The sequence below is a fragment of the Lutjanus erythropterus genome, chromosome 23 (genome assembly GCF_056507025.1).
Source record: "Lutjanus erythropterus isolate fLutEry1 chromosome 23, fLutEry1.hap2, whole genome shotgun sequence".
Classification (NCBI taxonomy): domain Eukaryota; kingdom Metazoa; phylum Chordata; class Actinopteri; order Lutjaniformes; family Lutjanidae; genus Lutjanus; species Lutjanus erythropterus.
In genome coordinates, this window is record NC_139339.1 from 10,234,285 (window position 1) to 10,261,817 (window position 27,533).

The window sequence follows — 27,533 nt, forward strand, 5'->3', positions numbered from 1 at the left end:
ATCTACCTTTTCTCTCATTTAGGTATGAGGAGGTGTTGGGGTTTTTTTTTTTGCAAGTAAGTGTATTTAATAATTATAGAGCATATGTGTTTGCTAATTGACTAAGACTGTGACAAAACCTGGGGATAAAAATGTGTTTTATTTGAGAATAAAATGACAAATTAAATAATGTATTTTAAGCATTTCAAATACACTAATACATGCTCTTTAAGTATTTTGTTACAAAGTACATCTTATTTTTTCCTGGCCAGCAAAATACCAATTATGTAATACTCAAAAGTCATTAAATGAATAGCAAAGGTCTATGGAGAAGCCATATTCCTCACCCCGTTGTTGCCTCCAGATTTGCTAATATTCCTCTGCACTACACCCAGCATCTGTCATATTAGTGGCCTATTCTTTTGTTTGAACAGCGCTCTATTCCCAACCTAATGCTTGACATTCTCGACCCGTCCTCTAGTCGCTCTGTCTCGCGAAAATGAGTGCACAAAGGAGGAAGAGAAATGGTCTCATCCCTCCCTCTACTGCGGAGCTGTAGCTATGAAAAACAACCGTAAGGAGGATAGATGGAGAAGGGAGGAGAGGAAGGCAGAGAGAGAGAGGAAAAGATGGAGTGGGGGCGGGGGGCAATGTGGTGAAAAGGTAAGAGGAAGAGTGGGGAAGAATGTGGAAAATAAGTGAGGAGAGAGTAGGAGGGTGAAAAAAAAAGGTTCAAGACGTCGGCTCTTTAGGCCGATGGCACATATAGGGGGCTATGTTTACTAATGGACACCATCACTCATCCACCCATGTTGCCCTGGCGATAGCACAGCACACTCGTAAAATAAGAGAGGCACAAAGAGAACAGAGAAAATGGAACATATCAGCAGGAGACTGCAGATCTATGCCTCAGCTACAGACCATGTTATCCACACACAGCTTTCTTTGTTACTGTAGGCTCTGCACTCCGAGGCTTACAAAACACACATTTTGCTTTCTTTTATACACTATTAAGCAATATTTCCAGGCAGGAAATTACCCCATTCTGAGGGGAGAAAATGCTTTGAGATGGAAATGGATCAAAAGGCTGCAGGTGTTGCACTGAACTTCTACTTTTCAGAAGACAAGGAGATAGTGTAAAGATAGAATCTGCAAATGAGTGTCTCAACCTTCGGGGTGCATCGGAAGGTGTGGGTTTACAGCAGATTCCGATAGTGCATCGTATTCAGAAAACACTGCGGCACAGTAAGAACGTTTAAGTGTACAAGATCATTGGCTTACTGCTTTAAAGGCATTCACAAATTCATCAGGGTTGTGATTACAGTTGCTTAGATTCTCAAGGTTCCCACATGTCAATACTTTAAGTGATTTTCAAGGACATTTTTAACAACTTAGAGATTATGACCAGCCTGTTCTCACCGGAAAAACAAGCACCTTTCGTCTATGCAAGCAGTTTACTGCAACCCATATTTATGTTCACTGTTAACCCGCGACCTCTTGTGGGCATTTAATTATACTTATCTTAACCCAACCCACAATCTTTTTCTAAACCTAACAGGATATTTTGTTGCCTGAACCATCTTTCACTGTTTTATAAAGTTAGTCTCCCAGGAGAGCAAGGTCCTGCCCTACTCTGACTCTGACTGGGTAATAATTGGGTTGGGAAGGTTTAAGCATGTGGAGGGTGATTGAATAGAATATCAAGGTCAGCCAGTGAGAAGCAGAGTAAGGCGGGCCATGCCTTCAGCATCCTGGGAAAAAAAATATCTTATCTAGTGAGCCTACACCAGTCATATTTTGGGAGTCACTGGGAATCAACTCATTCTGTTGTGTACCTATAAAGATGTATTGGATATGTATTACAAATAAGACAAATTAACATGATTTGTTTTGCAACGTTTGCCTTTGCTTACTTCGTCTTTCCACTTAAGACATAGAAAACACAGATCATGAATGTAAATATGTTTAGTGGCTAACCTTAGAGCAGGGACTTCCTAGATACACAGGCTTTTCAAAACAATCTAGGCTTTAATAAAAGTATAATTTAAAAAAGACTGCTTAATATTCACTAAGATTGATTGCCTATTTCAAGTTTCAAGGCACTGCAAGTTAATATTCACCATGCATTGAAAGAAATAACCCCCCCCCCCCCCCCCCCCCCCCCAAAAAAAAAAAAAAAATGAGAAAAACATGTTGGTAAATCACAAATCTCATCCGTGTTTATTTTACTGAAAATATTTTCAGCAGTTCAGGGGTCCCATTTTATTTCTTATTGCAGGAAGAAATAAGAGTATACATGAAAGAAACATGAAATGTTTGGCACTGGATCTGTTGCATCTAGGTTACCTCAGGGGAACTTCTACTGAAATCCTCTGAGACAAATATTCCGTGTTCACTGCATATTACATGTTTCTTAATATCGGCCCTATGCAAAAATCCCACATGTACCTATAGGGCTAAACACAAATATACAAAGACATCTTCAAACACAAGACATATTGCACAGAGATGTTGAAAGTATCTGTAATGGTTCACAATTTCCAGCAACTAGCTCTGCACAGATCAAACATATTGCCTTTAGAAACAAATATGCCACTGACTCGGGTTTTAACATTAATCTATAAAGAAGAATGTTTGACAGTAACTTCAGCTAACTAGACTGCAGCTTTTTATTAAGAGATATTGCAAGTCCTACATTTAAGCTTGCTAGTGAAACGCCCATGCAAGGTGAATGTGACATATCCTAAATGTGTCAGAACAGCAGAGAGAAGCCAAAGTAAGAACAGCAAAGGTCTGTATTTTAAGAGGAAAGTTAGACACACTGCAAACCCATCTGACTGTGGTATGAGTCATTCATTAAACTCAGCAGCAGAGTTAGCATGATCTTATGAGCTGAGGGGAGGTTGTCAGGTTCAGATTAAACTATGTTGTATTTTTCAGGAATTGGCACTTACCTAATAAGTCTGTGCCTCTAGGCCTTCTCTGATAATTAGTCAAATGACTTTATTAATATGGTAAAAACAATAATCATCTCCCCTTACAAACAATAATGATCTCCCTTAGGCTAAGGTATGGCAAGGGAACTGATAGGCTTAAGCGTTTGTTATTCTGTGAGGATTTACTTTAAGTGTCGCACCTTCTTTTGCCAAATCAGTGCTCATGTGGTTTTCTTATTCATGCATCAAAATGTTCTGGTCAGTTTGACGCCATCTGGTAAGAACAAGGTGCCGTTTGTTGCTCTGCAGAGTGGTTTATGAATTGCTAGTGACACAAATAATTCAAAGGGGTATGGAGACCTTTCATAAATACAAAATGACATATGTGACAACTAATTATCATTTATGGGTCTACCACTGCTGGGGAAATACGGCTCTGACAATGACAGATCATTCTGCACCTACCAATCAGATATCAGAATTCAAATCTGAATGAGCGACATGATTAAATCATATCAAATATGGATGTATGGATTGAGATGAAACTGCAAGATTCTCAGATTTAAATGGACAGACAATGAATTATGTTCTACTGAACAACTGACACAATTGACAAGATGCGATACGATACAAAGTGATTTTCCTGCTGGTATTGTTGGGGTACTGCAGTTTGAGACATCTTTCTACCCAAACCTGTGGTGAACTTTGCATTGGCTTAATGAACAATGTGTGAAATCATCAATTAAAGGTGTGAGGAATTAATTTCAACACTCTCACAAGCAACACGTTTGTCTTTGTCAACTCGCTACTCAGTCGACCGAATAATACGTGTTGCCTGGCTTCAGTCTACTCCACCATCATTGTGAGCTTGTCTTCCTCAAAGTTTGTTTTTATTCCTGACTAAACACTCATTTGTGCTGCATAATGAAGAGGCAAATGACTGACTGACAGACAGGTGCCGTCAATTTTCACAGGTGTCTAAGTTACAAATGCACTTCCTGTAGCCTGCATTAGCAAGTTATTTATACCCAGTATCTTTTACAAGTTTCACATAAGCATACCATCAGAAATTACCTTAAGATTAGGCTGAAGTATAAAAAACACTGGGCTTCATTCATCAACAGTTCTTAAAACCCACTTTCACAAAGATTCTGACATTGACCAACATTTTCTTATTTAGGATTTGTTCTTAGGTAGGAACACAATCTAAGCACACTAAAGATCACACTTCCACACACAGCTGAGCGCTGACATGTTTGTGCAAAATAACTGGTTGCTGCATTTTCTTCAGTTCTACACTTACGTAATATTATAGGACTTAAATGACATCCATATTTTTATCCTTTATATTTTCGCTAATTATTTTCATTATTTTACAAAGCATTATGGTCTTTTAAAATAAATAATTAATTCGATTTTTGCCGTGTGATTATTTATAGCTACAATTACACTCAAGAAATAAACACATCACTTTAAAAATCACACTTATGCTAATTAGGAACAAATGGCACTTACGAGAACAATGGGATCCATAATTACAAGAGCAGGTGCAAACAACTTTGCAGTTTAAGAACACATCATGAATCTGATGTAGTCTTTTCTTACAGGAACAAATTTAAGAAGAAACTGGTAGCGAATGAAAGTGAATATTATTTGAGGGGCGTAGTATGCTTCTGCCACAACAAACAAAACTGAAAAGGCATCCCGCCATCTCAGTTCACTTCATTTCTGCCACGGTGTCCAACTGTACTCGCGTACCTTTGGAAAACGCGCACAGTAGCGAGGTGGTTTGGTCCGCTGGAGAAATCAGGTCAACCAGCGGATTAACGATGAACTTGAGGAAAGCCCCTCAAACTGTGGGTGAACTCTGAGACAGCGTGTAGCTTTGCATATTGGGGCCTTTCATTAAAGGGAGTAACAGACATTGCGTCTCTATATGAGGGGATCATATCAAATAAACATCATCAGAGGTGGAAGAGACCTCCACATGAACCCAAAGCTTAGTGAGGTTGGCATTAAAGAGGGATTTTTTCTTTTTCAAAAACAAGCACACATGATCAGTGTCCTTTCTGACTAGCTAGGAACAGCAAATTCTTTGTTGTTCAATAAGGATTTAATCTAAAATGTGACAGGATGGTAAATACTGAGCTAGCTAATGAAATGACAGGATATAGCTCAGTAATGTGGTCCTATCAATGTGTGAAAACACTGTGCCAATATTCTTACATCCTGAAAATGTAACAATCATACACAATATGCATTATTTGTTGCACTGCAGTATCCCAACACTTCTTCAAATATGTCTCCTGCTCAGAGTCTTATAAAAGCATGTGCACAAAAAAAAGCTTTCAGAATCTAGGAATATAATTTTCTCATTTAAATAAAATCACACTGTAAAAGCAATATTCAATTCGCCAAGTCATTTGATTATTATTTCATTGTACCAAAAGCAATGCGCCATGACAAACTGCAATTTTCTTTGAGGGTACAAATAACCTGGCCCTTTAAAACTTCTCAATAACCGCGCATGAAGCCCTGGAGACATGTTTGAGCGACAGCAGCCGTAAAGGGAAAGACTGTTAAGTTCTACTTTGCAGGCTCAGCTGCTTGTTCTTCTGGCTTTTCATTCCTATTTTGAGACAAGCTATTGACAGGTCATAAAGAGAAGGAAACGTTCATGAAAAAAGAAACGGTTTCTTTATTGTGATGTTCCTATATTTAATTGGGGCAATTTAATATTTGTCTTTGTGTGTTCTTTTTGTTTAAGGATGTTTTAGAGCAATTGTTCTGACAAGTAATGCGGGAGCAGTCAGGATGTACAGGCTAGGAGACATGTTTATACAGCATGTGTATTAGTCAGTGCATAAGAGGTGGAAAGAGGTCTAAGGGAACTGATGGTACTTTAGACTGACATTCAGTTGACAGGTCTTGATGGCAAAATTGTAAGATGTTAAGCTATAATGACATGTGGCCAGTTAATGATATTTTGTGAGTTCTGAGGAGCTCTGTAATCCAAAAAATATAGACAGTGAAACTTAACCTGATTTAAAGGACCAGTGGGTGGGATTCAGGGACATCTAGTGGTGAGCTTTCAGACCTCACACTCCCCTTCCAAGCATGTAGGGGAACCTACTGTAGACTATCAAGTCTTCATTTGTAAAGATCGACAGATCATTGGTTTTACGCCCTGACAACCGTCAATTACATTTTCAAATACTTCTTTAAAAAGACAGAAAAGTGCAGCTGCAGGTTACCAGGAAACAACACTTTGTCATTTTTGAAGTATTGTTTCATTTTTCTTCAGTAGGTGGGAAAAAAAAAAATACTGTGAGAACTGCAGTTCTGCTTTTTATTTATCTAATTTTTCATTTAAAATTGAAATTGTGACACCCCTAGTTGTTATGGCACCACCATGTGGCAACACTGCACCAAATTCAACACTGCTCTCCCTCGGGTCCTCAGTAACACACCAGCCATGTGCGAAGTAGATCGGGTGTACGGTTCTCGAGTTTTGTGAAGGACAGTCATACACACATATAATTAGATGATGCTGCTACAGCAACGCCTATCAGCCATTGAACCATTGCATGAACCATTGTCAAGAAAATTGCAGGACATGCGTACATACAGTCCATACATACAGAGATTCCTTGCTTTATAGTTAGATGTAACGTCATAGGCCGCGGGCAGAAAAAAAGGAGATAATCAGCTTTTAAGTCTGTGAAACGACCCTTCAACTTCAACACACAGAAGCTACCACACACACAGTCATTATAACTGCATAATAAAAGCCTGGATGGACAGCCAACATGGACAGGACATGCCAATGTGACCATGGAAATGAAAACTGATGGTTGTTACGCCCTGAAGATGAGCAGTAATAGAAGTAAAGGATGACGGGCGTAAGAACACGGGGGGGGGGCCTCGGACGTCTAGCAAAGGTCAGCTCGCACAGTGGGACGCATGATGGATGCGTGCTCAGAGGAACTAGCAAAGTCAAATGACCTTTATTGCAATCAAAAGTTTTACTTGAGGGCCCTTTTGACACGAGACAGACAATCAATTACCTCAGAAGAACGTGAGAAACATAACAGAAAAGCACTGAAAAGCAGACAGATGACATTATTCTGAATAAATGTGTTGTTTGATGCATTTTGTTTGATGTATTGACACCAAAACTTTGAGCTAATTTACTTCCAGCCATCTCTATCCTCTGATTTCCCAACACACACGCACACACATAATGATTCAAAATCCTTACGGACTTCAGTGCAAAAATGATTGAGCCCATTTCCAATCCAGCACCACAACTTTCTGTACATTTACACACGCGAGTCTGAACGTCACTTAAATGCCGAGCCAGCTAGTGCTCGGAGCGATAAGGGAATTTTGCTGTGAGTCATGAGCAACTTCCCTCTGAAGGTTTGAGGAACGTAAAAAGGAGAGCTGTGGGACTGCAATATGCTGCTGCTCAGCACTCCTCTCTCAGTCCATTTATTTCAATGGCACAGGCATCTGTATTTAACCCTTCCAGCTGTTTCTGAAGTTCCACCATTTGTCATCCTGACCATCTGGCCCGAGGCGCTGAGGTCAATTTACTTTGGTTCAATGTAAGGCAGAGCTGAAATAAAATGGAGGCTGCCCTGTGGTCGCCGTAACAATGAGCTAACTACAAAACTGAAGCAATTCTCTGGGCTGAATTGCTTTGAATTGAGTCAAACCTAATCATGGCAGGTTAAAGGTTTCAAGACACTTACTGCTGTCCCCTGTTTCCAGAGCCTTTAAAGTTTGCTCTTTGAGTCGGTCGGCCTCGTGTTTCCTCCTCCTGTGCTCCTCTAATTTGATCTGTAGGTCCTCGGCTGCCTGCTGAAGATCTCTGAGCTGGGCCTGAAGAGGGACGATATGAAGGCAAACACAATGTCTAACATCAGGATAACTATGCAAACATTGAAGGTGCCAGCTGAAGGATAGGCTTACATGATTCAATCAGCGTTACAGTACAGTTAGTGTCGTGTTATTCTAGTTTACAGTCAAAATTCTTGCCTGATATTTTTTCCCGATATTATCCCCTTTTGTGCCCCAATATCTACGGAGAACCCCCAATTTTAAATTATGATTAAGGCCACTTTAACATAAAATTCTGAAAAACAGAAAGACAAAAATGGAGAAAAGCCATTACTACCCTGAAATTCTGGACATTCTGTTTCAATCAAACCACCCATGAAACCTTCCACCACTCTTAGCTCCAAACTCATCATTTAAATCTTGGCTCCATTTTTATGCAGGTATCAGCCGCTGCATATTAACATACAAATGACACTAACCGCACACCATAAACTGTACAAGGACATTTAGTTTTGCATGTCAGCATGCCAGGAGTCTCCTCTTCGCTGGTTATTGATCACACACAGAGCAGAACAGAACAGAGTCTGGTAGGCTTGCCGCGGTCGTAGGTGTTATTGGTGTTAATCAGTGTTCAGGCATACACCGATTACATTACTTACCCACCGCCCCCACCGTCTAAGCATGTTATCAATACCTAGAACGTTACAGTTATAAACTGAAAGTGGGTCAATGTGGGGGGGGGGGGGGGGGGTGTTTGATATACCTGACAGCTCAAAACGTTATATCAACCAACCTCCTAATTATTTTTTTTGTTCAAAGCAACGAGAAGATGTAAAGATCTAATGTTAAAGTTAAAAAAAAGTGCTCTAATGTTACAGATATTGAGCATCATTGCTCATGTCTTTTATTGTAAAACATCTGGTTCGAGGGAGGCTCGAACGGAGAAAGGGTGAGGTGCAGTTAGCTTCACGCAGAAACAGTCGATAAAAATTTCCTTCAGACAACTACATTTCACTTTTGCATTTTGCGTGCATTTCAGAGCCTGAAATTTTTCACTTTTACTTGAGTAAAGAGGATGAATTAGTACTTTTACTTGTACCAGTCTTTACACGAGTATCTGTACGTCTACTTGAGTACAGAATGTGTTTACTTTTGCAACCTCTGCTGGTATTGGATATCGGCTATATAAAAAATCATCCAGTGTTACCAACCTCACAAAGCTTAAGAATATTAAGAGCATTAAAGCTTGCATTATAGATTCAGCACACTGTAGAACAACTGGTTTACAGTTTGGAACACTTTATGGTGTTCAGGATGGGAATGTCAGTCTGTCTGTTGGGTTTGGGTTGGTTTCCAGGCTGAAATATCTGAAATATCTGCAGGGACCCCTTTTTTCCCCATGTATGTACAAGAGCTGGATTTCCCAGAGATCCCTGAGTGACTGATCAGGTATCTTACCTCTATTAAACTGGCATGACATGCAGCATTTATTTTAAAATTTCATTTACTATAATTTGTTTAATGTCCTTAGTGTTTGTCTTCAGTTCTGCTTTGGGGTTGTCATCTGTCATCTGTCCTGTCTTGGTTTTGTTTTTTCTATTTACCTGCACTTTCTCTTTGTCACTATTGAACTGACCAAATGTCAGCTTGTACTGTTATTGTTTATTTGCTCAATTTGGAAAATATCAACAGTTTGCTGATCCTTTGAATGTAAATGGACGACATTTCCATCTAGTACAATCATCAGGTAAAATTTAATTTAAACACATTCCCATAAGCCTCAGCTTTACTTTGTATTTAGTGCTAATTAGCTAATGTTAGCACACTAGCATGCTAAACTAAGATGGTGAACATGGTAAACATATTACCTGGAAAACATGAGCATGTTAGGATTGCTAATATTAGCATTCAGTTTAAAGCACTGTGAGGAATATAACACTGGCACTTACAGTGAAACAATACAACTGTTCACGAGAGGATAACTGACTTACAGCTTAAAAGAATCCAGAGAAAGTAGTGCCTGCAACGACATTCACGCATTATTAGGATTTAATTTGTCTCTATTCTATCTCTTTCTCTTACCCTCTCTTTCTGCATGCATCAATACTTCTACTTTCAGATCACAACCAGGCTATGAATTTACAAAAACCTGTCCTACAGCAGTCAGGCCTGCTCACTGGACTATTTAAATCACTTGCATCAGGAGGTGTTGCTGTCACACCAAAAACGACAGCTTCTGACAACCAAGCATAACCTATCATCACTCTCTGTAATGGACCAATTAATATGAAAGAGCAGAAGCCTCTTGTTTGTTTGCGTGTGTGTGTGTGTGCGCGCGCGCGTGTGTGTACGTGCGCGCATGTGCGTCAATACTGCCTTCCAATCTCTCCTCTGAGACTCTCATAATGCAGTGATGGATTCTGCTTGGTTCAGACAGGGATGACTACCTTTCTAGGCCACGCTGCTCGCTTAGACACCTTCAGTTTGCTGCAGTGATTTATGGGCTCCATTTTGAGTTTACAAGAACATACTTATGGGTGAATTACACCCATGTAAAAAGTAAGAAAATCCTGTGTAAAAACACCAGAAAGGAATGCATATACAGTCGTGTTTGTGTCTCCATAAGGTTTGGAGCTCTGTGAGAAAGAATATCTGTTCAGTTGCACGTTAATTTGAGAAAATAAGAAATATTCCAATTGAAATGTGAAAAAATGTTGTTGTTTTTTGTTTTAAAAGATCTAGGAGTGCTGATTCAGTACACAGTGTGTTTGAGACTTCTCCCTGCTGAGTTAACTATTGGAAAAATGTTCATAAAAAGCACTGTAGGTTCCTCTGAACAAAGCTACAAAGCTATGATGAGAAGAGAAAAAAATATCCTTAAAAAAGCACTAACAAAATGCTGCACACTGTTCCCTGCTAGAGGTACACAAAGACATTATTATTTGGATCTCTATCTGTACGACCAACAAAATCATCTGTCTATGTATTTGTATAGAAGACCAGCAGTGGGCGTGTTTTATACCACAAGCAGGGCTGTGATAATAACTGCATTACTGTGGTCATGCGATCTTATTTTGAAGGGTCAATACAGATCTGCTCTATCACACATGACAAGTCAGAAACACAGCCAAGACATCATGCGACTGTCGGTGGACAGCTAACAACAACGGTTTTCAAGACGGAAAAATGGATAAATAACTACAGAAGACATTCAGCCTTGGATTTTGGATCTATTTTAAAGTTCTGAAAAAAAACAGTGCAGTTCTAGGCTGGATTAGAAAGCTTCTGAAAAGGATAGGCGCGCATTAGGATTAGCATTAGCCTTTCCTGCTTAACTTACTTCTGAGTTAACCCTCTTCACTTTCCCAGCAGTTTGGAAACGTCAGACAAGACGTTGCTTGGTCTTAAGAAGCGGCAGCGCTCATAAACTGACACACTGTAACCTGTACTGTACATTTACTGCCACACTGACAGCTTACTGCTAAGTTTCTGCTCCGGTATGAGCAGCACCGTCATCCTCAGTGTGCTGCGCTCTCTCCGTTAGTTGCACACCACACACATATTATGCACTGCCCTATTCCTTAAAGAAGTTGTGCAAAGCTTCTTACAGTATACTTCAATAAAGTTCAGAATTTACTTATTTAAGCAGTTGTGGTAAACAGCCACTCCACAGGAATACACTTCTTTTTCACTGTGTTTGAAAAGAATCCATACTGTCACAGCCCTAACCAGAAGTCACAATAAATCAGGCCAAGGTTTTATTTTCTAACCTATTATTCATTGCCAATGAAATTGTTGTGCTCACAAAGTGTCAAAAGTACTTAATATTGGCATATAATTCATTACGAAATATACATCCACATCCCCTGGCTGTACTTTTCATCTGTCTCTCTCTTTATATTCTTGGCAAAATAAAGTTTTATGAATTTTCTCCATCTCTCCTTTAACTGGGGTTATCGATATCAGAACCTTAAAAAAGCAATTTGTGAATTGAAAGATTCTGCTTTGCATTGAAAATAAAAACTCTACAATACAGACATAGAGGTATATAAAAACATTGTTCAGTTGAATAATCTTAGTGTATTAAATCATTGACTAATTCAGGTAGATGTGACCTTTTTTGACTATGAGGAGGTAAAAATGGAGCAGACTTTTTCCAAGTAATAATGAACTACTTTGGATAGAAGAAATATCTGTTCCCATTGCATTTTGTCCTTTCCCGAGTAATGTATTTGGTTTTGGGTCCATCCATTTTCCCTGCTTTAAAATATACACTTAGAGCGGGCAAATCAACAGAAAGATAATCACAAACCTCCTGAAAGAGGAATTTACTGAATATCGAAATTGTGTTCAATTAACAGCATCTTATTTCTGCTGGTTTCAGGGCCTTCACAGTGCTGACACACTACACTCAGCTTTCTAATTTGATTAAAAAGTTTTCTATCATCCTGCTCTAGAATCTTCCTTAACCCTTGTACCGCAGGAGGAGTTCACTTTGGAGTCATTGTGTAAGGTTTTCTGAGACGAGGCCCCCGGAGGTAACCCTGCCATATCAACAGAGACACGCTGAGAGGGAGAGGATCACAATGTGCGACTGGGCGAGGAGGGCTGGGTGACACTTCAGCCTCGATCTGCCAATCAGCCGCCACAGAAAAGAACACAGGGGGAAAAAAAGAGGAGAGAACAGAAGAGAAAAGAGGAGCGCAGGGTACACGCTCAGAGACCATCCGCTAGCAAATGTGTGACAAAAAGTGTCCTTCAGTTAAAAATCTCTGTTGTCAAATAAGTGGTATCTTTTTAAGTGTATCTTCCATTACAGGCAAGACATATTTTAAACAAGACTGACATTCTTGAAATGTTTTTTTTTTTTCATTTCACAAATGGGTGCTGTAAAGTGCACTGAAATACCTTGAAATAAAATAATTCTCACATAACCAGTGCACAAAGTAACAAGGATTGAGGGCAACCCTGACAAAGTTAGAAAACTGTGAATGCAGCTGCCAATGAATCCTTCAAAATCACAAATAGATACTTAATAATGACTATAAGTACATGTTCCCCCTAATAACCTGGTCTTAATATTCAATTATCTATCACTAAAGCAATAAAAAAGGTAAAATGTCTTTGTATGGGTAGTGTGTGAATAGAACTGACCATCAAAAAGTGCAAGGAGGGCAACTTGAATTTCCTAAATGAAGATAATGCATTAAGTAATGAGACCACTGAACCAGTAAATATAACTTACAAACATCTAAAGAGATCCTCGGCAGCCAAATTTAATTTGCACCGAACTCCAGGGCTCCAGTTTCTAATTTGGCATAGTGCTTGTTGAACTAAATGTGCAAATGGAGAGCACAGGAAAAGCTGTGAAGTAGTTTCGGCCTATCTTGGAGCTCTGTAAAGGAGCATGTTGATTCAAAATGGGTTTGATGACTCAGGTACTTGTTTATTTGTGCAGACTTACCCCGAACCATTTACTCCTGACTGCTTTGAGGTGACTGCAAATGAAGCATAGTTACAACTGAAATGCTTAAAGGAAGTTTATGGTTGGAGAAGACAGGGATCTAACGATATATCGAATTAGAGTTGGGCAACTGGACGAACAAATCAGCTATCAGCGATTGACTGAATCTATCACTGGTTGTTTTTTTTTGTTTTTTTTATTTGTCATTTCATTTTTCTAAACTAATGGCCTGCATGAATTCAGCGGTGCTGAGCCAGAGGCAGAGTGACAGGAAAACAGACAGAATATTTTCTCATCTAACTCAGATTTATGGATTTATGTCAACCAGACCAGAACTGGTGATTTTTACAGCAATGGAAAGACTAACCAAAACAGTCTGGCTGAGTTTTACTTTATTGCTGTCTGTTGAGTTTTGATGAGTGTTGATATTTAGTCAACTAAAACTACACTGTAACTAAAATTATTCAGATTACTAAAATGGCTAAAGTTAAATGGCATTTTAGTCAAAACACTGACTAAAACTAAATTAAAATTTGCTGTCAAAATTAAGACTAATGAAAACAAATTATTATTCCTTTTCTGACATATTTTGCAAATACATCCCCCTAAATCTTACACACTGGTCCTTTAAAATGCAAAGTTTATGGCAGGTGGTGATATAATATGGTGATATTTATGAGTTCCAATGGCTTGAAATTGGAAAGTAAAAATGTTTGGACAGGAGATGTGATACATTTTTGAATATAATCATAATACAGTGATATGTTTCTGATGCAAAAGTAGGAGGAAACTCAGTAGGGAATGGCGTAAAGCGATCAAACGAACACAGAGATGCCAGTGAGTTAGTGGAAGTAAAAATGCTTTCCTTACGAGTTAGAGAACAGTGAACATCTCACGTTGACATGGCAAAAACTAACTGCACAGCAGGCTAAGGTTGGTGTTGGAAACTGCACAGCAGACGCCTGTAGCAGCAGATGCCACGAACATGTACGGTCAAAACAATATCACGCAGCACAAGCTGCTCATTTAGAGCAGGAATTCTCGGTGCACAACACGTATAAAAGCAAATTAACCTCAACGTCCCCATCAATCAAGTGTGTTTGCTAGCGAGCCAGGTAATAACACGACAGCTAGCGAGTGGCAGCACAAGTAGCCGAGGTGAAAAGTTAATTAAATCTATTGAGAATAACAGAAAAATATCTATACACAGTCGCTGCAAGGGAGAGACACATTGACACGTTTGTATGATAATTTTTGGGGTAATCTGCCTTAATTTGAAAGCTGGCAATAACAAGAGGAAGAAAAAAACTGATGAAACACAGTCTAACACTGAGCAGTCGTCATTATGAGGAAGAGTTAGACCAGATGTATTCGTTTTTCTATTGTCCATATGTCTCAACTTTCACACTCAACATTTACTTTAAACAGTCCCCAGATAATAAATACAATTATTAAAATAAGGTAAAATATTTATATTCAAAGCTCAATAAATAACTCATTTGAACTAAGCCTATTTTGGAAACATTAAGTATGATATAAGAAAGTTTTACTCTGGTGAAGAGTAGGACTATTTAAAACTCTAAATATGCTCTACCTGTCATAAGTGTATTTCAGTTTCTAAATGTGTTGGTACCAGAAATCTGAAGAGATCCTTTCTATTTTATTTGTTTTTTGTTTTATTTGTCTCCTCTATATGTCTAATTGTCTTTTTTTAGGTTATATCATATCATCTTCATGTTATTATGTGTGACAGGCGTATTACTTTCATGTATTAATGATTTTTTTTTTTTAACACAGTCTATGAAATCAACCAAATGTTCCAGAACTGCTGCATTTCAGGGCAAAGAGAATTCACTGTTCACAACATACATGAATCTGTGCCGCAGTTTCAGAACACATCCGCAGCTTCGCCATGTTGACTGCAATGGGCTCTGACAACAGGCCAGTGTTTGTCATGCAGGCTACAGGACACACTTTGTATCCATGTGTGTAAGGAAAAAATCTTACAATGGGTTACAGAATTGTTGTAGCAAGAAAAAAACTACGTGTGCACAATGTTTTTTTTTTCAGCAGATATAGTAACTTATAATTACCTGTCTCTCATGGCCAACACTGATAAAATAAACAATATTCTGACCTTTGAATTTTAAATATATTTGTATTGTAAAGTAGAAATGTTTTGACATAATCTGTCAATTCACATATTTAACATGCATCCCTGCCAAAAACCAATACATCTTCCACCCACTGAAATTCTGCAATAAGTTGCTTTTTTGTGTTTCGAGACAAAAATATCTCCAAACTTAGGACGCATTGAGTTATCCAGCTGTTACTAGCTCGTTCAGTCACAGACTGTTTCATGTCATGATTTGGTCCAGCTACATGGTTACTAAAAATTATTTAAATTGCACAACAATATTTTGGCTTTGGGCTCAAAATTGTATTATTACATTCACGATTCATAAAAACTACAAAAGCAAACTAAAAAAAAAAAAACAAAAGCATGCACTCTGGATCATTATGTGGACTGGTGGCATCAGTCCGATATCCAATCAGTATCAACACCCAAATCCAGATACTGGACTGGGTCTTCCCAGCTCTAAAAATCACTGATTATATGCTCTAAAAAGGCAAAATTGCATTACGAATCTGATTTATTTTTATACATCTGGAATTAAATGGAACATGCCTTGAGTAACACGGGGGTGTTTTAGTTTGTTATGTAGAAGACGACTCAATTTATTATTCAATTATTTATATTTATCTGTTTAGTATAAAGTCAGTTCAGAGTTATATTTTGCTTCAGGGGTTTTTTGTACTTCATGTGTTAAAACTCTACATATGGGGCGTCTCTGCTTCCAAACAATGTAAGGTCACCTGTTTTCTTCTTCTTCGTCCAGGGATTAACATAAAATATATAGGCTGCCACAGAATATATATAGACCACTTAATGAACCTTGTGTATATTTTGCGCAAGTCAGACTAAACTTAAGTTTTAAAAGCAGTGGAAACAAACAGGGGAAAGTCTATTGTTTTCTCACAGCACTAACAGGAAAAATCCTGTGAGATAAAACCCTGATGACTATCCTCTGTTACCACTACGTGCCATATACAGTTCCTCCAGCAGAATACAGTGTACCTGTTTCTCCCTCCAGAGCAGCACTCCCTCCTCAATCAGTTGCTGCTTGAGTTGCAAACCCTCGTCCAAGGTCCTCATCTGGCCCTCCACGTATGCTCTCTCTCGCTGTCCCAGATTCCTGGCAGAGAGCGAGACAGAGGATGCACAGTCCCATCATTACCAAGAAAAACATCGGCCACCCCTGCTATGGTCACTGAGATGGTGCAATCCAATTTTTAAGGGCCCACAAATGCAGCAGGAATCCAAATGGGAAAATAGAAGAGTAAATAAGATAGGGGCTGATGCTGTGTGGCTGAACTAAATTGTTTTTGAAGTCTGGCAAACACAATATGAGTGTGGACCTTGTGAAAACATAATGAGATATACTCTGCTTGTATGCGGTTTTGGGGCCGAATGGCAGTGAACGAAATAACAGAAGGACTGTCAACAAAAGAAGAAGTGGGTTACTGTATTAGAAGTTACATTTACACAGCGGGCCACATTTCAGCTTCATACTATCATCAATCTGTGCAGTGCAGCTCAGAGAGGATGATAAATCTGACCTGGAATAAAAACCTGCATTCTTATAAATATTTCTGCTCACACTTTAATTCAGAGTGCACTAATAAGACTTAACAAGCCACAGTTAGTAGACCCTTATTAGATTTCTTAGATGGTAACTCAGGACTTATTACAACAGAACTGCACTGTAAACTAAAGTTAAATCATATATCTACTACTTCCCCGGTTTTAAAACACATAAACCAGATTTACTAAGAAAAAAGACAAACTTATAGATTACAGTTTACAGTACAGTTCTGTTATAATGTGTCCCTGTTTCCTCTCGTATAGTCTAATAAGGGTCTAAAAAAAGAGTCTTATAAAAAAAAAAAGTCTAGTTTATGTCTTATTTGATACAAAGTACAACTTGTTATGTTTTGTTAGTGTACTGTAAAATAAAGTGTGTTTATACCAACTATGCAGTACATAATTTGTATCCTGTAGGAACTAAATTATTTGCATCAAAACCTCTGGCTGGGGTTATTGAGAGAGCAATTTCCAGTGTAATGAGGTGGTGAGTCAGATCTGTCTTTATCATGGGTGAGCTCTTCAAAACAATATTGTGATGCAGATACATTACAGGAGAGGGTTTGAACTACATCAAGTTTTTGAATCATAGTGACACCATGCCCCCTGGTGGCATAAAGAATGAGTCACTATCACAAGAGTGCAGCAAGTGAACACATGATAAATATCTTTATGTTAAAGGCAACTTGGATTTAAACAAGAGGATCTGCATTTCTATCACATTACAAAATCTACTGTTTGATAAAATGTCCCAATAAAAATGGACTGGTTGGATAATTATTTCTTTATCTGTGCGTGGGCCTCTCGATGCCATATTTTTGAGTCAAAATCTGCATGTGTTATTTTATAAATATTGAATCTCAGTTTTGATTCAACTGACCAGCAAGTGTTCTGGCAGTGAGCGTGGCTGTTGTATTCATCTGAAGCATCGCAGCAATCTGGCACGAGACACGGGAGAAACCAATCCAATGCACATACAAGAGAACAGAAGAGCATTCGACATTATCAGCAAGGAGAGGTGAGCAATATGTTTTTATTATCAAAAGAAATGTCATCAATACAGCAGACAACAAAAAAACAACATTCAAGAAAAAACACCGTATTAGCAGCTATGAATAACTTGTTTTCAGGTACTTTTGAATCACTGTATCACTCACTTTAAACCCTAAAATGTGAAAATTTGAAAATGTGCTGCTGAGAGAAAAATTTGACAAGTCACTTTGGCTGTTTCCAATATTTGTATGAAGCTAAGCTAACTAGCTGCCTTATGTTTATTGGACACACTTCAGAGTGGAATAAATCTTTCCATCTAACTGGTCTGGTTTGATGGATATTAAATTAATTCTTAGTTGTGGCCCAAAATGACAGTACCATAAGAATAATCACACCATTGCACAGAACAACTTTATAATTTGTGTTTAGTTTTTATATTACCTCCAACTGACCCTTCCTATGTCCCGTCCCTTTATGTTGAAAATAAAACCACATTTTAAAGATGATTAAAAGATATTACCTGTAAAAACATATAATCACATTGTAAATTAGTTCATGTTAGCAAAATGCTGGCTAACTAGCTAGCTAATGACTTATGTACATTAGTTAGCTAGTTAGCTACTAGTTAGGGAACTAACTACCTTGTGAGCTCCCTCTAGTGGTGCATGGAGGAATGATAGACATAATGTGTTTACATGAAATAAATTGATTTTAAAGAATGTAATACTATCAAAATAATACAAGTTTCCAAATGAAAATAGATAAAATATGAGAAAATTGAAATTTAATTAGGCATACATCATCTATGATTACTGGTAGTTAGGAGATAAACTGTGAGTAGAAAGATAGTAAGCAGAGGTCAGACGCAGAGACTGAAAACGAATTATTTAAATTAGTGTAAGCACGGCTCCGAACTGGAACTATCACATAGAGAAGCGCAGATCAGGAAAAGATCATTTCGAGCAGCAGGTTTAAAAATGAAGTAGACAGTCTAGTCTTGTGCTGAGCCGAGCACAAGTGCTTGTGGTTACTTAAGAAGTGCCTGTGAAGTGTCCACAGCACCTGCCAACACCTAACGGTGCAAAACAGTAAAGGGACACGACTCGAGTTGATCAAAATTTGGATTCATTTGAAGGGGGACTTCAAACTGCCTCCTGTGTGACTGAATACGCTGCTGTATTTTAACACTGATCATTAAGGAGGTCGGTGGAGATCTGAGGTGGTACACAGAGTAAAAAAGTCTGAGAAACACTGAAATAGGGTAAACACAGGTGTTATCAATGATACTAATTAAGGTTCCATTCCAGTGAGCGAACATACACAACAGCAGCACCCTGCCTCTGTTTGACCTGAATGGAATGGTGCCTTAATTAGTATCATTGGTAACACCTGTGTTTACACTCGTATTTCATCTCATCATAGCTGCTGTGAAAAGGTCTATTGTCTTACACTGATAAAACCGACAAATGTACACTCTCTTAAGTGCACATTTTGTTGCTCCAGCTGGTCACTTTTCATCCACAGTGAAGATCAGATCTTTGTGTCTGCATGAGATCGCCGTCTCTCTGTTTCAGAGAGGGTCTCGTGAGATCAGCCTCTTATGAGATCAGCTGCATGGTGTTTCGTAAGTGCTCAGACCTGGCTTTTGCTCAGATGTTTCACCCAGGAGAGCAGGCACAGCATGACATTTCTCAATTATCCAGAACCCCATTGGTGACCAGTGGAACAAGAGCTTTAGAGCCCAGAAAGGGAAGCCAATGAAAAATCTCTCAACAACCGGTCGAAGAGGAAAAGCGGCGACGTGTTAGCTATTAAGTGGCTCCATTCAAGGCAGGGAAGGTATGAGAAGACGGGTGGGAGTAGAATAAAGGGAAAGGGAGAAGGAAGCTTTGAGAAATATTTCACTGCTGCTCTTTCATTCTTCATTCCTTCAATTTTTTACCCAAGATGGTTGCATGCCGTCTAATGCTGCTGAAAGCGTCGTTGACAGAGAGGAAACGTCGACAACAGAATGTATTGATTTTTTTCCAAAGTGGAGAGAACAAACGTGGATGAGAAAGGGAGGGCTGAAAAACTATCTGATTAGGCACAGAGTGTGGCAGATTTTACAAGAAAGAATGGAGAACGGCCTTGAGGAAAGGGACAGGATGTTTTTCAAGGAAATCTGTGTGAGGAGGAGAGTGAGTGTGGGCATGTGTGTGTGTTAGAGAGCCAGGTTTTGTTTGCTGTGTCTACTTCATCTGTTTGTTTGCACTACAAAGGGAGTGACAGTTTGTACACCAACATGTCAGCTTCTTGACATCATGTAAAATATGAATTCCTGTCCATGTTTGCAAAACACACAAAAGGGGAAAAAGCAAACAGAACAACTTCTTTACCCAATAAAAAAGGGACATGAACTATTTTGATTAAGATGCGAGATATTAAAGCACATTCGGCATCAGACCTTCCCACCAGCTCTTTATAACAAATAAGACAGCAGATCATTTTCTGCAAGAATAAATCTGTTCATCACTCTCAGCACTTGCAATGCCGCCCTCGTTGTCCTTGGAAAACGCTGAAGCAGAAAACATTGTTGATATGTTGCCTCACTTCAAAAGATTCTGCACAAGTTTATTAAAAGTCACCTCTCAGAAGAGCATTATGTCATCCAGTATAATGCGATATAAAAAGCCTTACCACAGATGCCATCGTTGACTCGTGATGATGGGATGTAGTGTGGGCGGAAACCCAGATTGGTGCAGTAGAATCGGCCACGAGGACAGGCCGAGGTGCCTACATGGGGGCAGGAGCAGAGGTGAGTGCTGCATAATGAGCTGGAAACAAATTAATCTAATCACAACTATTTATAACACATGCACAGGCAAGCTGACACGCATTGCATTATTTGATATGGGGTTGTATGAGATACTTGTCAACAGTCAGTGTATTACCTACAGTAGATGGCAGTTGGCACAACCCCAGTTATGAGAAGCAGAGAGGAGTATCAGCACAGAAGCTGAGCAATGTACTCATGTGGACAACATCAGCAACAAAACTTGTTTTAGCCACCATAAAAAAATAGATTTAAGTGTACGCTATTATATAAGCCAAATATCGTTATCTCCTAACCAACCAAACTCCATTGTCAAAATCAGTCATTTTACCTCGCAGAAAACAGGAGTTGCTGAGCTACCACTGCTTTGATCAGTTAGTTTGTGGTATTGTGTGACTTCAGTGAATCCAAAACTATCTTTTTAAAGCACCAAAATCACACAATAACACAAACAAACTAACAGATCAAGGCAGCCTCAGGCTAGAAACTCCCATGTTCTGTGAGGTAAAATTACTGCTTTTGCCTCTGGAGTTTGGTTGGTTTGGAGAGAGTGATATTTGTCTTGCATACCACCAGATTCCCATCAGAAAAAGTTGTCTGACAGCAAGGTAAAGCGATAAAAAACATACTAAATTCAGTGTAACCTCTTTGCTAGTGGTCTTCTCTGCATCTTCTTACTGGGGGTAATACACTGATGATCCATATATACCTCATACAACCCCACTTAAAATTACTCAAACTATCCATTTAATGGGCAGTTTTATAGATGCTACTGGAGTTGTTTTAATTTTGTCATTGTTCCATGATTATTTTTTTTTTAACAGAACAGCTTAGGTTTCCACCTGTAAGAGCCAGTCATCATAACAAAATATAGTGTTATTAAGAGACTAGAACTGTAAACTAATTGTACATTTTGCTGTTAGTTGCTTATGTTTAGTATACTGTGGGTGTATTACAAGGCCCTTCGTGGGAAAGTGCGCCTCCTAGCGTCATAATGGAGAAGTCAGACGTGAGAGCTGATAGCAGCAATAGTTAGTAAAGGAAGGAGGTTGCCTTACAGTGAGTTTGAACACATTCTTCACATCTCGTTTTTTAACTGAGCTACCCTTTGTCTTAACTGCAAGCTATGAACAATTCTAACCATGTTTTGAATATGTGATAAAACATACATTATAAAGTTTATGTTTTAAGTGTTAATGTACAATATGTGCCAATACAGCTTGAATTAACATGGAAGTTACAGGTCAAACTGCTCAATATAAGCCTGAAGTCTAGTACATTTTTACATCTGTTTTCCCTTTACACTGTACTAGAATGGTTGCATCTGCTGTGAACATGTGGGTCAATCACTCTGAAATCTTGGTGTGGGTAGATAATATTACCAAGGTGCTCAGTTTTTATTTTTTTTTAGTCATTCACCTGTTGCTTTTTCTGCTCCATTTTGTCTGTAATGAGTAGAGAAATTCATTGGGGTGCTTTTAGTTATATAACAGATAGTAGAGTTTGGATTCATCCCAGCAGTGTGGGACATCAGCAAAGGCAGATTATGTACTTTACCTGCCAAATAGATTGTCTGGTGGCTTACAAATTATATCTCTCTTAAAGTCTTTAAAAAGCACAGTAATCTTCTTGGATAAACCCTGGACATTCACATGTACAACAACAACAACACAGACAATAGACAATGAACTTCCGACTACTTCAGCAGACCACTGAATCGTGTTTTTTATTTAGATTTTCTAACAAATCCTCATTCTTTACCCTCGGCAGTGGTTTTGAAAAACTAGAATCACTAATGAGTTGATGATGAATGATGAAGATGATGATGATAATGTTTTATATATTATATATGTTTTATTATCCCATGACGGAGGGGCCACAAGTTTACAGAACACATTTTGTATTTCACTTATGATATTTATATATTATTTTTCCTTGCTCTGTTAATAAAATCCATTCTTGTTTTTAATTTTACCCACATTTATTTTTATTGTTATTGTTTTTTTCTATTGCTACCATTAATTTGCCCTGCTATATTATCTTCTTATCATTATTTGTTCTAATCTTTAATTACTCCAACTAACCATTCTTACAACTACCAGAGGTGATACATTTGTTGGGGTTTTTGTGAGGGGTTGTGTTAGATTTGTGTTGTGTGATTGCCATGTCACGTTTGTATGTTGTTCAACCAAAAGCAAAAAATAAAGTTTTATTTTAAAAAAATGGCATGATGCTGAATGTGTAAAATTAATTATCATTCATGTGTTCTTAATGTGTTTATCTCCACATTGCTGAAACAAAAAAAGACAGATAAGGAACTCTTGGTGAACCACAGTATAATCACAACGAAGTGACACAAAAACAAACTTGGATTTCTACTGAGTGTTCATATGCTCAAAAATATTGATAAATTGCACTGGGAAAATGTAAATAGCAGTACTGCATTAGGTCATATTGTCAGAAATTTAGTGTTGAGTAATTATTAACAGTGGGTCACAGTGGTGACTCACAGTAAACAGACACATTAGACAAACAGACATCCACTTGCACATGGGTTAACTCTTTACCTGGTTCATCAGAGCCATCTTCACAGTCGCAGTAGTCGTCGTTCACCTGCTCAAAGGGGATGATTTTGGACCCATCGATGCACAGAAAGGACTTCCTCTCCCTGTAGAACCGCTTGTCTGTTACAGAATAAAAGCATTGCAGATTGATGCAGGTTGATGACCTTGAACTGCAGCTATGCAAACAAATGCATTCAAAAAGAGCATCAAGCATTTTGTTTCTATAACATTATTTTCAGAATAAAATCTTGGCGCTTGGGTCCTATTCAGAGCCTGTGAAGGAATGCTACTCGAAGTATTAAAGAATATAAGTGTGGTATTATTGCTACCTCCCTGAACAAACTTTAAATGCAGCGTGCGGAGCTTACAAACTAACTACAGCGATAACAACCTCATAAAAACGTGCAACATGTTGTCTACGTTGAAGCCAATGAGCTGTTAAAGTCGCAGCACATTACACTATGTAGTGTTACATACAAATAGGATGGCAGCTACTTAGCCTTAAGCTAGCTAAAAGGGGACAGTGAACTCACAGGACGAAGATATTCCTCTTATTTTCCGCGAGTCTACAAAGCCACACCAAAAGACAGCGGCGATAATAATGTGGGAACGCATGGCAGACGGCAGAACTGTAAACTGTCTCCCCCTGCCTCACAAAAACCCGCTCAAATGTGTTTCAAACTCATGATACACTCTGCATCCAACATTTAAAACTGGCCATGATCTGACTTCCTCAAACATGCGGTCATGTGACGCCTCTGAGGCTTTTTATTGGCTTTCGTCCTGCCGCGTGCGGTTCGTTTAACCAATCATGAGTGAGAATGGCTCTCCGAGGCGGAGGAAGAAATACACTTGTTCACATTCATACTGTATTTTAAGACTTTATTTACCTTTTCAAAATGGAAAGACGGAAATGAAAGACTGAAATGGCTTTTTAGGGTTGTAACTTATAATTTAGAATAAATTTATGTCACGTTTTGTAGTGCATTTAAGACATATATGGCGGTTAATATGTGATATTGTGGCCAAAACTGCCCCCCTCACTAGCACTAGCTCAGCAGTAGTGAGGACATTTTATAATAATTTAGATTTAGATAAATATTTAAGCAGACAGGCACACTGTAAGACTACAGATACCTTTTTCAAGGCAGCTGTATTGGTATTGATAGAGTAAACTCAGACTAATTAAGGTCCCAGTTCTTTTAGTGTAGTAGCTCTTTTTGCCCTGAATGTTACAGAAGCTTACTTAGTATCATTGGTTATACTTGAGTTTACTATATCATGTCATAATAGCTGCTGTGGGAAAAAGGTCTCTATCATAAATGTGTGTTTGCAACAGAAAGAAAGTTATTCTATGTGAGGCTACACACAGCAAATGTAAAGAATTTTGAATTTATTTGGGAAGAAAAGTAGCAGCTTGTTGCACAGGGAAGTGGTCACTGGTTATATTTCCAACACAAGAGGGCGCTATCTAAAAAAAACCTAACAGTTGCATGTACAATTCACTGCACTGAAGTCTGTTGCAATGTTTAAAAGGGCCAACAATGACAGCACACCATCCAACGAAATACATTGAGGCAGGTAAAGCTGTAAAATAAATCTATAAACATCTGTCTAAATAAACCAGACTTTTAACTGCAGAAGTTTTTGTAAAGCCTTTACTTTTATACACGCTCTTTGTTTACTTTAAAATATTATGTGACAAGTTGTCACAACTGAACTGTCTGTGCTTAACCTTTGATGACCCTATATTAAAGTGTGAAGTAAAAATCTGAAGAGCATACATTTGTGCAAAATAATTTTCTATTTAATTTAATTTGGAAACTTAGTGACTGTGATGTACTGAGACCAAGAAATTGAAGTGAAAACAAAAAGTGTGACAACATACCCCGCTCTCCCCTAATACTGGCACAAAATCATGAACACAATTAAAACAAGTGTACCTTTATATGGTTTTATTAATAATAACAATCTTTACAACATATACACTATTAAAAAAATCAAGTTTTAAAAGGAGATTGTCAGAAAGCAATCAGCACTTCAGCTGGATTTGAGGCACTTGAAAGGCGATTTAGGGGAAATCTGACAGTCATTTACAATAAGATTGACTACAGCATTATATATTTCATTTATAAGTTTTTATTTGGTCATTTCTCACTGTTGAGTCGTGAGTAAAGACCTGTACTGCATAGTGGCTCTTTGCTCTGAAGGTATGAAAGGTCTCGGATCATGCCTGGGAAGGAGTATGAGTCCAGGGGTGGACGCAGTGGAAACACTGGCATCAGTCCGGAGGTCATGTATGGAGACATAAAACCTGCCATGGCGCCGTTTGCAGAGGAATAGGCCAGCCGCAGGGGACTGACACCCAGGCGAGGACTGAGCCCGTACAGATTGTCTCCCCCGGCGGCCGGCGGAGGCATGTGGAGCGGGGAGAAGGCGGACTTATTCCCCAGAGCACCGAGAGCTCCAGGAAGCCCAGCAGAAGAGGGCCTGAGTGCGTTTGTGTTTTCAGAGTCGATTTTGTTCTCTTTGGAGCTCAACACCAGCTCGATGGATCTGACGATGTCGCCTTTGCACGTTCTCACCATAGACTCCAGGGTGTCCCGTTTCTGATGGGGGAAGATCTTGGCCATGATGTCGGTGGGGTCCCGCTCCAGGCTCGGGAAGTCTTTGGGTTTCTCCGACTCGCTGCCGGACTCCGGATCCGAGGAGGAAAGCGACCTCTGTGGACTCTCCGTGTGGTCAAGCGCCGGGGATGGGCTGGCGCTGTCATCAGTGGATGAGGCGGCGTTGTCTTTGGTTGGAGACATGTCCTTCTTGTCATTTGGGGAGGGCAACCGGGTGGTGTGGGGCGCAAAGAGGGGTCGACCCATGAATCCGTTGTAGAAGTTGTACTTGGTGAGTTTGTCATCTGAAATGTGGACAAAAGAAAAATAGGTGGTTTTAACTCGGTTGGTAATGTCTGCAGCCAATGCGTAAAATGCTTGAAACAATGCAGTATTGAAAGGGCTTTTGGCTATCTTTATATTTCTTTAAGTCTTCATATTTCTTTAAAATGTATTTCTATTTGCTTGTTTTATATTTCTTTAAAGTTTTCATATTTTGGTTATCTTTATATTTCTTTAAAAGTCTCTGTATTTTGTTTATATTTCTATAAAAATCATTATATTTTGTGACGACTTGAATGTAGGCCTAACTCAAACCCTAAATAAACATATTATAGTAACAATATCTGAGTTTGAGTGCAAATTATTAGCAATAACAAACAATTAAATTAGTCTTTGTTTAGATAATAATTTCCAAACTAATAGGTTTTAGGATAAAAACTTACCATCTTTTTGGTTCTCTGCTCCAAACACATCAAAACTGGGCGCTGTTGCACTGGTGGCTGCTGGCACCGCGGGGCCTACGGGTGACCCCTGAGGGATCCCTGCCTCCCCACCGATGCCCGAGCCGGGATACAAGAGCCTCAGCTCCCGGGCCTCGCTCTCCTCCTGTGCCTGCTGCCTCCTCAGCGCCACCTGCGCCGCCATCACCCGCTGCCTCTCCGCAATTAGAGTGCATTTTGCGCACACGCAGTCTCTCCAGCGACAGAAACGCTTGTGGCCCTTGAGCGCGGACACCACGCCGTGGTTCCTGCATCTGGCGCACTTCGGGGTGCGGGGGTATCCCCTCTCCAGCGCGGGGTTACAAGACCGGAGGAAGAGAGGAGGAGGGCGCAGGAGGGATGGGGGCACCTGCAAGCCACCGAGCTGGTTGGCGGTGTGCCCGGCCAGGCCAAGCGGTCTGATCCTGCTGTCCATGTCCTGAGGGGATGCAAACACACCGTCCAATACAATTACTCAAGTGTTGTGGCCTTCCTAAGTGACTGGCGTCTCTCCACTGCCGCTGGCTCTCTCAGCCAGCGCGCCTTAAGTGTCTCCTCTCCAGGTGCTTTGACATGAAATACAACACCCTCGTCACACCCCTTTCCGCTTCAGCCTCTCAATACCCTATCATGTTTATTTGCATCCCGGGTGAACAGTGGTCTAATCTGATGCAACTGAGCCTATATGCAGGTGCAGTTACAGAAAAAGTGAGATCTGGCCAAAACCAAACTTTACATGATCTTTAACTGCACTTTGAGAAACTGCGATTTGCAGGAAACTGCATTCAAACTAACACTGAGGTTTAGTTTGCTTTTAACTGTTTCATATACAGGGCTGACCCAGATTACTCTGAAATGTAATCA

General features: G+C 39.3%; 2 protein-coding genes across 2 annotated transcripts in view; both read right to left on the reverse strand.

The window, feature by feature from the left end:
• Window positions 1–24,031, reverse strand: part of LOC146305604 (glucosidase 2 subunit beta-like) — a 174,877-nt gene extending 150,846 nt beyond the window's left edge. Inside the window, exons 1-6 of the mRNA XM_084712707.1 lie at window positions 23,836–24,031; window positions 23,306–23,422; window positions 20,603–20,698; window positions 17,811–17,868; window positions 16,364–16,481; window positions 7,673–7,802 (exon numbers count right to left, since the gene is read on the reverse strand). Coding sequence (XP_084568833.1) covers window positions 7,673–7,802; window positions 16,364–16,481; window positions 17,811–17,868; window positions 20,603–20,698; window positions 23,306–23,422; window positions 23,836–23,917 — 601 coding nt within the window. The 5' untranslated portion in view covers window positions 23,918–24,031. The remainder of the gene's footprint in view (window positions 1–7,672; window positions 7,803–16,363; window positions 16,482–17,810; window positions 17,869–20,602; window positions 20,699–23,305; window positions 23,423–23,835) is intronic.
• A 1,175-nt stretch (window positions 24,032–25,206) lies between these two features.
• Window positions 25,207–27,200, reverse strand: LOC146305605 (doublesex- and mab-3-related transcription factor A1-like). Its single transcript, XM_084712423.1, has 2 exons — window positions 26,634–27,200; window positions 25,207–26,213 (listed from the first exon to the last, which is right to left on the reverse strand). Exons 1-2 carry the CDS (start codon window positions 27,103–27,105, stop codon window positions 25,450–25,452), a joined length of 1,236 nt encoding a protein of 411 aa, XP_084568549.1. The 5' UTR covers window positions 27,106–27,200; the 3' UTR covers window positions 25,207–25,449.
• Between the last annotated feature and the right edge of the window lie 333 nt (window positions 27,201–27,533).

Coding starts and splice junctions, on each gene's coding strand:
- LOC146305605 (XM_084712423.1), bottom strand. CDS start 27,105: ATGGACAGCAGGATCAGACCGCTTGGCCTGGCCGGGCACACCGCCAAC. Junction 26,214..26,633: donor AGCAGAGAACCAAAAAGATG/GTAAGTTTTTAT, acceptor TCCACATTTCAG/ATGACAAACTCACCAAGTAC.